The 11,698-nt window shown below is 38.6% G+C and overlaps 1 protein-coding gene across 3 annotated transcripts in view; it reads left to right on the top strand.

Moving 5' to 3' along the window:
- The window catches only part of Adamtsl1 (ADAMTS like 1), an 883,891-nt gene that overhangs the window by 612,719 nt on the left and 259,474 nt on the right, over positions 1-11,698 (top strand). For all 3 annotated transcript variants that reach the window (XM_029476025.1, XM_021160015.2, XM_029476026.1), the window contains one exon: positions 6,815-7,051. In XM_029476025.1, coding sequence (XP_029331885.1) covers positions 6,815-7,051 — 237 coding nt within the window. The remainder of the gene's footprint in view (positions 1-6,814; positions 7,052-11,698) is intronic.

An 11,698-nucleotide genomic window follows, 5' to 3' on the forward strand; every position in this document is an offset into this window, starting at 1 on the left:
GGAACCAAGATGGCTCCCCCAGGTGCTCCAGCAAAGCCCTCGAGGGCTGGGCGGACACCTCTCCTCTGGCGGGGTAGGTGCCCAGATGTCTAGGGCCCAAAACGGGGTCTACCTCAGAAACTGTCCTCTAGGGACCTTGGGGGTGTCTGCCGACTCTGCACCCAGGTGACCCGGTGCTGGCACTGACCAGAAGGGACTTGTGACCCTGGTCAGGCCGGGTTTTCTGCTCCCCTAATGCTGTCTCAGGTTCCATGGGATTGGATTGGAACAGAAGTTGTGTTCCACTCACTGGTGGTCCTAAGATTGCATGGAGAGTTCTCTAGGGGACCTTGGGTGTGTTCGCCAATTCCGCACCCAAGGTGACCAGTGCTGGCACCAACCAGAAGGTATTTGTCTTGGTTTTGCTTTTATTTTAAATATCTCATTGAAAGACTATTAGTTCTACCTTTAATGTTTTCTGAGAGCTATACAGGTTCTGTATTTTCTGCATTCCTTATATCGAAAGGAAAATTACCTTTGGTCTGAGAACTGTGGCTTGTGCTAAAGAGTATCCCCCCAAAAACTGGTGTCTCAAAGGTGACATCCAAGGAAAGGTCACAAATGGTATAGAACAATTAGGACATATGTTTCTGAATCTGACTTGAAGCAGCTTGGGAAACATACTTGTTAAAGCACTCAATTATAATTCAAAACTAAATATCTGTGGATGATAGCTCTCTACAGTTTAACAGTTATTATTATTACTACTATGTTGCTATTGTTGATGATTATGATGACAACCATGATGATAATGGTGTTTATTAGAATACTTGTAGGATAAGAGTCTATAGGGACTTTCTCTGAGCTTCCTCTAGGGGAGGTCAATAAATGTCCTAAATGACACTTGAGAAGTTTTTGCTTTGATTTATTTTAGTCTGTGTTATTTATTTATTTATTTATTTATTTATTTGGTTTGGTTGTTTGGTTGTTTGCTTTGGTTCAAAGAAAGAGTCTTTTGCCAAGTCCTTCTTCCCTTAATTATTATAATATGTGTACTTCATCAGAAATTTGATTCATGTTTCTGAATCACTTACACTGAAATCATCAGCAAGTTATTTTGTAAGAGCTACTGGGTGTCTAAGGAGCTTTTTGAACCTGTTTTACAATGCCAGGGTCAGATAAACCCAAATATTCAAAGGACTCATGTCCAGTTTCTAGCTCTGAACTCCAGGTCAAGGGCATCCATGATTTCACAAAATATATCCTTGCAACTCTACAAACTTTGATTTGTGATAAAAGTGTGTTGAAGTATCCATATGCATTATTACTCCCAGGGGTGCAGTTACAGCTGTAGAAAGAATCATAAAATGTGTATCTGGGGTATTCTTGGAACCATAACATGCAGGATAACATGCAGGTGATTATTTGTTTGTATCTTGATTCTCTATAGTACGTCTGAATATGTACACTAGTTTTATCACAGAAAACACTTAAACTTTGATTTAACTTGATTTACACTAATATTCCTTTATACCACTTTCAGTCTTAAACATTTTAGGAAATACATGAACATAGTTTGCTAAACAGAAAGAACTGAAGAATCTGCAGGAGTTTCGTGTCTTTACTGAGATGATATACCACTTAAAACATTGTACAAATGTAATTGATAGTATTTTTTGGAGTTGGAAAAAAATGCAGAAAATTACCTCTGGATCATAGGAGAACATTTCTTAATTATTTGTACATTTTCTCACCTGGCAAAGATGATTAACTCTGACATTACAATTCCCTTCTAAGCTCATTAACTTGTGTTCATAGGATAGAAGCAAAGGCAGTTAGGAGAGGTGTTTGGGACCATCTGAAGCAATTCCCTCAATGTTCCAAGTCAGTGAGGCTGCTTCAGTATTTCTGCTCTGCAGCGTAAGCAAGTGGATGCCGAGGTAACAGGTGTCTAGAAAATACTTGATTCAAATGTTATTAATTAGAACATCAGTTTAGTTCTTATTAATGGCCTCAAAGGAACTTGTGGACCATGTAGAGCTGGTTTATTCCACCTGTTGACATAGGAAAGTAGCAGCTTGAGCGAGACTCTAAGATGCATAACAGGGAGACTTAGAGAAGCAAACTTGAGGAGCTTGGATGGAAATTAATATAAAGGTTCTTTTAGGGAAAAGCTAGCAAGTGAGGTCTAAGGAAACATTGGCAGAATTTCTAAAGTAGGCAAAAGGTAATGTTACCTTTAGACCACGGGTCTGCAAAGAGCCTATGTTAAATCAGCTGATCTGTTCTTTTCTCTTGGAGCATAGGATCTGAAACAAGCTGGTGTTAGAATGGTGGTGTGTAATTCTTGTAGGTTTGCAGAGTGTGCAATTTGGATTTCTTACAATAAAAAGTAAGTGTAGTATAGAGTATGCACATATACCCTGAATTTTTTTATTTATGATTGTTTTAAAGGTTAAATGTATCCTAGCACTTATGAAGCCAACCAATTATGGTGGCCCATGACTGCAAATGGTGTGAACTTGGGCACTTATGCATACGTTGTATTTTATATGAATTATACTTTCTCTTTCTACTGTATTTTGTTCTCAAAAAAAAAACAAACATAAAACTAATAAGAAAATATATTTTAAGATTTTACACTATAGTTTGAACCATTTCATGTTTATACCAAATAAATGTTTAATTATATATATCCTACCTTGCCCAGTAAAAATTTACACTCCCCCCAAATACCAAAACCTTATGTGTTGCTTAGTAGAACCAGTAATGTAATAGAAGAGTCAGTAAGCATTTTATAATTAAAAAAGAAAAAAAACAAGAGTGTTCTCTAATGCTTCTATGAAAATAATAAGATTATCAGGGAAAGAACTGAATAAAATATCTCTGAGATTGATAACATAGTGAGAGAGAATTACTAACAACATACCATTAAGATAAAAGAGTATAAGAGAAGCCTTTCCAAAGGTGGATAGTCCAGAATTTTTATAGAGAATCTCATTCTGAAGACAATGAATAAAATTTACCTGTCTGTGCTAGTTAGTTTTTATTGCCAATCTGACACAATCTAGAAACCCCTGACAAGAGGAAGCCTCAATTAAAAAACTGGCCAAATCAGATTGGTCTGTGGCCAAGACTATAAGAATTTGCCTTGAGTGATGATTAGCATAGAGATGCTCAGCTCACTGTGGGTGACACCATCTCTAGGGATGGGAATCTGTGTTGTACAAGAAATCCATCTAAGCCCAAGCTCCAGAGCAAGCCACTGAGCAGCATTCCTCTATGGGTCCTGTTTCAGCTCTAGTCCCGACTTCCCTCAATTATGACCTAGAATTGCAAGCTAAAATAATCCATTACTCTTCAAGTTATTTGAGTCTAACTCTCTTAGTATAGCAAAAGAAAATCAAAATAAGACACTATCAAAAAGCCAGCCTAAAGTAACTTTTAAAAGTATAATTTCCCTTTGTGGTTTAGTATTTAGAGTTTTAATTAAAATATATCATTTCCTTCCTTCCCTTTCTTCCCTCCAATCTCTCCAATGTCCTGTCTCTCCAGTTCCTCCCATGTTGCCCAACACTCCCCCTCTAATTCATGGCTTCTTCTTCTTCTTCTTCTTCTTCTTCTTCTTCTTCTTCTTCTTCTTCTTCTTCTTCTTCTTCTTCTTCTTCTGCTGCTGCTGCTGCTTCTGCTGCTGCTGCTGCTGCTGCTGCTGCTGCTGCTGCTGCTGCTGCTGCTGCTGCTGCTGCTGCTGCTGCTTTTCTGCTTCTGCTCCTACTCCTGCTGCTTCTGCTTCTTCTGCTTCTACTCCTCTTCCTTCATCCTCCTCCTCCTCATCATCATCATCATCATTCTATAAGTGTAAATATATAAATATGTCTGCTGAGTCACCTTAGTGTAAATTGTGTGGATATGATTTCTGGGCTGACCACTTGGTATTCCATAGTGGGAAAGACTAATCCTCCCTCTTGCAGCAGTCCTTAGCCATTCTTTGTCTATGAGTGGGGCTCTTTGAGATTTCCCCTTCCACCTTAGCATATCCATTTGGTGTTGTCCTTATTTGGATCTTATTTAGGAAGCCATATTGTTGAGATATCTTAGATATAGCTTCCCTGTAATATCTAAGAGATCCAATCTTGCAGCCAACTTTCTGGTTCTCTAGCTCTTATCTGATGGTGATGTTCCCTGAGCCTTAGATACCAGAGTTGTGTTGTAACTGTATCTACTGGAGTGATGGGTACCCCACTATCAGTTGATCTCTGAATTTGGATTTATTTTTCTATGATGGTCTCCATCTGCTACAAAGAGAGGTTTCTTGTTTGAGAGGTGAAAGAACTACACTTACCTGTGTGTATTTGTGTGTATTTGAGTAATAGGCTGAGAATGCAGCTAGGAATTATGCTGATCTCATAAAGTAAAGGAAGTAAGTTCTCTTCTGAGATCTACAAGCCAGTGATCCCTTAGCAGTTGACGGGGTTTCTGTTAACATACATGATTTCGCTCCTATTGAGCAGGACTTAAATCTAATCAGATTAGACAGCTGTTGGGTACCACCAAGATATGAGTGCCACTATTGTACCTTTAGAAAGATCGTGTCCTGCTGATCATTGATAGAAATCACAGCTGAGAGGTGCTATTGATTGCTTCCCTCCTTTATCAGCTTGCATAACACCTTCTTAGTACTATTAAAACTAAACTTTAGGAAGGAGACATTCAAGGTTAGATTCAACTTGAATCTTCTGAATTCTGTGTCAGAGCCATGTGATATCTTCAGCAATAGGGACTTACCCTCTACCTTTGGGAGGAAACCCAGGGCAATAGCAATAGTAATAGCAAAAGCCTATACTGTTTTACAAGTTTCTTGGCCTACTCTAACCAACAACTCAAAAGGAGGTTTCTCATGCCTGGTACTGGGGTTTTTATAAGATAATCATGGCTCTTGTGAGTATAATTGTCATCTCAAGTGTTATAATATCATTTCAAATACATACATAAATATATATGAATATATACATTCATATATATGAATATATAGATTCATATATGTGTACATGTACACATTCATACAAACACACACATGTTACATGTAATTTCTGGTATATATAAAGTAATATGGTTTGCAAGCTTTATATGCCTCAGTACAGGGGAACGCCAGGGCCAAGAAGTGGGAGTGGGTGGGTGGGGGGATGGGTCAGGGAGCCTGTGGGGGACTTTTGGGATAGCATTGGAAATGCTAATGAAATAAATACCTAATAAAAAAATAAAGTAATATGATTCATTAAGGCTTTTTCAAACAGTGTTATTTGTTCCTTCTTTCTCTCCTGTATTCATCTCCCTTCCCTCCTCCCCACTTTAAGCCCCCCACCCCAGTTTTCCCCATTTCTCCCATTTTTAAAGTTTGATTGTATTTTCTATCTCTCCAAGTTTTATCATTCATTAGACAATAACCATTGTTAATTACAATTTTACATTTTAAGTTTCCCTTATGAAATATACATTTAGAGGATTTTCTTTTTCATCAGTCTCTGTAAACATTATTTAAAATTTAAATTAATAGAACATCCTAATTCTCTGGTTCTTTCTTTTAATTGTTTATTAAATAGTCAAAGTAATTGTTGCTGGATATATTCCTTGGGTAGGTCAATGGCTGACCTATGTTCATGACCTTCTCATAAGACCTTGTGAGCTGAGTGGTCCCTGGATGGAGCATAGGGAGCCAGGTGGAAGGAGAATCCATCTGTGGAGAATAGCCATGTCCTCTTCTCCCTGCCTCACTGCTGACCCTAAAGCAATTCACATAAAAAGGATGGTCTCTTGTCTTTGTTCTCCATATTAATTTTAGAAGCTATGATTCCTAAGTTCTAGGAAACAGCTCACAAATGTTTTCACATATTTTTTTTTTCAAATAAATGCATCATAGTTCTTTTCTACTAGCTACTGAAATAAAGGCCTGTCATAGATCTAGGTAGGTGTGATGGCTCATGTCCATAATCTTAATCCTCAGGTGGCTGAGGCAGAGAGGTTACTAGTTCCAGATCAGCTTGGGTGACAAAGTGAAAAGCAAGGCCTGTCCTGACAACCAATTAATCAATAAACAAATAAATAAACTTTAAAAGTCTAGGTTAGGTTTGAGCTGGGTGGCTAAGAGCTCTGGCTACTCTTCCAGAGGACCTGGGTTCAATTTCTGGCACCCACTAGTCAACTCACAACCATCTGGAAGACCAATTCTAAGATATATAATGCCCTCTTCTGGCTTCTGCAGGCATTGGGCATGAATGGGATGCACAATTATGCATGTACGAAAATGACCCATACTCATAAAATATTATTTTTAAAAAAAAAACTGTAAGTATCTAAAGATATAGTTCAACAACAAAACTACATGAAGCCATCACTTTAATCTCCAGTATGACAACAACCAAACAAAACATTGTCATATCTCTCATTTTCAGAATAGAGGGAGACAAGAACATTTTCAGCTATCCAAAATTAGAAGGCATCAAAATGTCATAATGTTGAAGAGACTGGATGAGCAGACATCATTTAGAAAGTATTTCTAGGTGTCTACTTTGCACTCATGTCAACCCAAAGATTTATTTCAATTTACATTTTCATTTGGCTTCATTGAGAAAATCTATCAAAGTTATTTCTCAGATCTTTATATTTTAAGGGCCCAAATAATCATGTAACCTCTAAAGAGACACAGTGAAGGTCATCTGTAACAGTTAGGATATTCACTTGGTTTTCTACAACTTCCACAGACCACACAACTGTCCCAGCTTTCTAATTGGGGATATTCTCATAATGTCTACTTATGCCCTTTCCCCCTCTTCTCTAGGACTGCCCACCAGAAGCAGGTGATTTCCGAGCTCAACAGTGTTCTGCTCATAACGATGTCAAGTACCATGGACAGTTTTATGAATGGCTTCCTGTATCTAATGACCCTGACAATCCATGCTCACTCAAGTGCCAAGCAAAAGGAACCAGCCTGGTTGTTGAACTAGCACCAAAGGTCTTAGATGGTACACGATGCTATACAGAATCACTGGATATGTGCATCAGCGGCCTATGCCAAGTAAGTGCTGAACTATTCCCAGGTAACTTATCCAGAGGTGTCATGACTGCACAGAAATAAGATTCTGAAAGTAATTCACTTTGCCTGAAAGGAAGTAAGTTTCTGAGAGTTACTCGGTTGTCTTCTAGAGTTTATAAAGAGTAATTGATTTGAAGACTATAATTTCAGTGAACTGTACGGGCACTGTATTCCATACTGGTGTTATGGAAATTCAAACTGCAGGTTGGTTTTGTTTGTTACTTTGTTTTTTTTTTTTTTTTCCTTCCTTGAATGATACTTGAATGGTAGAGAATAAAAATTCTTGACTATTGTGCTTTGATGATGAAGTTTGAAATTACCTGTTACTCAAATGTTTCTGATATTTAGAAAGGGATGGATGGAGGAAGGGCAGGAGGGAAGCAGAGATGTGTGTGTGTGTGTGTGTGTTTTCAGACATTCATTTTCCTGTACATAGAATTTCAGACTCAGGTAAGAGAATGCAGATCCTTGCTGCCTGCAACTATGTTGAAAATTCATACAACTTGCAGCAAAAGGGAAGGCCTGACATGTAACAACTAGGCTGACTTTCAGCTTGGTAACCTTTAAAGTCCAAGAATACAGAATAGGGATTGATTTCTGGTATCAATTCGTCAGAGTGTCCTTGAAGACTCAGTAAGGCGATGAAGTGCTATGTTAGCCCATTTGCCATGAACTTGTCTTCATTTTCAAGCTCACTTTTTAGCATGTGATGAGCAATTTACATTGTAGAGCGAGCAGGTTCTCCAAATACTATTATTCACTCTATTCTTATACGTGTCACAGTATAAACATTTTAAGAACGTTTGCCTCAAATGGGAGGACATTGATTGAGTCTGAATCTGTGACATAACAACTTCAAATATCATAAAAATAATATGAAATGTATGATTTGTTTTAAGTTTACATTTATTTAAAACTTACATCTACGCATTGATTTACAATGGACATGCCATTTAAATTGTTCTGAGACATGAGCTGTGAGATAAGGTTTTATATGTGAGGGAGGAAAGGAGCTGCAGTCAGTCTTCATGTGGGTTAGCAAGGTGATAGAGAAGGGGCATGCAGGGTTTTTCAGAGAGGAAAAAGGAGAGGCAATACATCTGTCAGACATTTCTTGTATATGAGATGAATTCCAAGTGTAAATGTGAATGTGAGATTTTATTCTTCACAAGATTGCAAAGGTCTTAGAGTTTAGCCACATACCTTAAAAGCTATGTTGGTAGAACATTATTTGTGGTATTTTACAACTATTTGCAAAATTATTTTGTGATTATTTGTAAATAGCCTAACTGAGGCTGGAAAGATGGCTGGCTCAGTGGTTTAGGGTGCATCCTTCTTTTCCTGGGGACACAACTTCCTTTCAGAGCACCATGTTAGGAGATTCACAATCACCTGTCACTTTACATCCAGTGGTTCCAATACCTTCTTCTGGCCTACATAGATAGCCACATATGCACATGGCATAACTCATACAGATGCACACAAAAATAAAACTGAAAAAATTAAGAATACTGCCATTGAGGGCTCTTGATTTATTGAAGTGGAATTATGAAAAATGTAAAAAAAAATGTCAGCAATAGTAACGAATCATAAAGAGAATAAACATAGAACAGATTTACCGCAAGGAATGGGAGTTATGGTCCCTTCTCCATATCCACTGCTTGACTGTCTTATAAATAAAAGTCCAAGGGCTAGCACATGCGCATGGTCATATGACAATTACATCACATCAGAAACGGGACTGAATCCCAGGCCTTCTAATATCCATGTCAGTGTTGTTTCTACAATCCTACATCTGCAAATGAACTGAAGTCAACAAGACAGGTCAGAAAATTAGGTTTCCATTGTTTCTGTTGCATGACAGCTCGATCTGGCATGCTTTCTCGCTGGGTTCTTCTTGCCAGCTGGCCTCGTATACCTTGGTCACTCAAAGAAAATCCTATCTCAGCAGCTGCAAAAAAAAAAAAAAAAAAGATAAATATGGAGAGATAGTGCTGTGCTGTGAATTACAAGTATAAGCAAGCCTCTTTAACTTAGATTCACACAATTGTGATTTGTTTGATTTGGGAGTTAATGTCAACTGTTCAAAGCAGTGACTCTCAACCTTTCTGGTGCTGCAACCCTTTAATGCAGTTCCTCATGGTTGGTGACCCCTCTGCCCCAGACATAAAATTACTTTTGTTGCTACTTCATAACTGTAATTTTGCTACTGTTATGAGTCCTTAGGCAACTCCTATGAAAGGTTTGTTTAATGCTGCCCAAAGGGTTCGCAACCCACGGATTTAAAAATAAATGTGATCCATACATCAAAATTACAATTGAGTATTACTGCTTTATTTCTGTGGTAAGGGGCAATGCCATGGTGAGGTAGGAGATCTCAGACTTCATTGGAACACTAAAAGGTAGCATGGTTTGGCCAGAGAGAGATTAGATCACAGATTGAAAGTGAGCAAAATGTGATAGCTTTATAAATAATCATGGAAGTGTACATAGCAGATAGGACCACAATAAACAGTAAATGGTCGAGAAGCTTAGTCATGAAAAGACAGACTCTGGGTTATTTAGAAAGATCATTGCAGCCTCAGTTATAAGAAGTCTGAAGTAGACAGCCCTGGAGCCACGGAGATCAGTTCTAATGGAGGGTCCTGTACCAGCCAAGGGCACTGACACATCAGTCCTTCCCTGGGTAAAGACATCAGGAACAGAAAAGTAACTAAACCTGGAATAAAGACACTTTCTCCAGGAGGGAAGGGAAAGCTATAAATCAAATTAATCACAGGTTAAAAACTGAAACCTAATGTGGATTCATTCATAAAGGGTGTAAGCTCAAGTGTGCTTCAGTCAAGTCAACCTGAACTTTCTAAAGGGAACTGAAGGACAGGAGAGGCAGAGCTGATTGGTGGAGGAATAGAGATGACCAGAGGCCACCAAGGTAATGGAGAAATAGAGATTGCTTTGTGTGCACTAGTGGGAGGACAAAAGAGAGTAATTAAAAAAAGAAAAGCTGGAAATTTCCTCTCTGCAGAGCTAAAATCCACAAATTCTATATAGCTACAAAATAACCACTTAGCTGGGTTAACATCAGTGATTTGTAGTTTCATCTTAGAAAAATGTCTCATCTTAAAACACACTTGGGAATCAGTCAGTTAAATGGGCAGTTATATAAACATAGTCTCCTAGTTCCCTGAAAAAAAATACATTTTTAGCCTCATTTTCCCTTTCTCTTTTCTGCCCCATTTGTTGAAGATATTTGGCCTTTTGTCCAGCTTTTTGTTTTAGAAATTCTCAAAATCAGCTTTAAGTGTGTATGAGACCAGTCATGTGAGTCACAAACTATAGAGTCTAAATTTCTGAATCCAGAATTACCTTGATAGGAAATGATATGTGCTACAGTAGCTTCTCATTCACAAGCACCAATTTATTTCCAGTCTGTGTGTCTGATCCCCATCTATGACCCACTTCCTCAAAACTATTTGGTTCTTCATCTCTATAACAGAAGCATGGAGTCCCAGGGTTGTACTAATAAGAGAACCCTAGCAAAGGTTCTCCTCCTCCTCCTCCTCCTCTCCCTCCTCTTCTTCCTCTGCCTCCTCTTCTTCCTCCTCCTCCTCCTTCTTTGTGATAGCAGAGCAACACACAGGTAGGCCATATATTCATTCATCCTTCTGACTGTAGCAGCAGTGATAAGAATATATATTTGTATGTGTGTGCATGTGTATATGTGTATACACACACACACACATCTAGTGTTGATGGCTGCTGTGGACATAAGGCTTGTTTGTATGATAATGTACATAGTTTATGTTCTTCCTTCAAGGAATGTCCTCCCTGTTAACATTAGTGACTCCATGATCAGAGTCAGCGCAAGTCCAGGAGGTGAAGGTGTGGCTAATGTCTCAGCAAAAATGGTAAATGCCTTCCAAACAGTCCTTAAGGCTATGGAAAAGAACTCCAAAAACATAGGTTCAAAAATATATAATTTCTCAAAAACTAAAGATGCAACATGAATTATAGGAGGGGCTTCACAAATCTAAAGGAACAAAAGCAGCTGTGCTGTGAGACAACTTGTCAGAAAGATACTAAGGAAGGAGATAAAGAGATTTAGGGAGTGGTGATCGAAGGAGACAAAACAACTAAGTTGTTTTGTTTATGCTTAAGAAGACAGATGTGTGAGTTCAGGGTCAGCCTGGGACTGAACAAGGTTAGGCCCGGGTGGGGTAGAAATGGTAATTTCAGGACTGGATCCTACCCAGTTATCTTATCATCTGTGCTTAACAGAGACAGGCAGGTCTCTGAATTCTCTTGCAATACTAAAATAAAGTGTGTGCTTGCTGTCTTTTAAGAATTAAGGAGTCTGGGTTGCAGGATATTGATTTATAGAAAAAGCAAAAAGAAACCTGGAGTAAATGACTTGTTTGATATGTAAAATAAAAGACTTGGCTTATGATCTGCAAAGGAAGCTATCCAGAAAAACTTTTAGAATAAAAAGAGAACTGCTTAGAGAACTGTCTTGAGCAGGAGAGAGAGAGACAGACAGGCAGAGGCAGAGGCAGAGGCAGAGGCAGAGGCAGAGGCAGAGGCAGAGGCAGAGGCAGAGGCAGAGGCAGAGGCAGAGGCAGAGAGGCAGAG

The sequence above is a fragment of the Mus caroli genome, chromosome 4, assembly GCF_900094665.2.
Source record: "Mus caroli chromosome 4, CAROLI_EIJ_v1.1, whole genome shotgun sequence".
Lineage (NCBI taxonomy): Eukaryota > Metazoa > Chordata > Mammalia > Rodentia > Muridae > Mus > Mus caroli.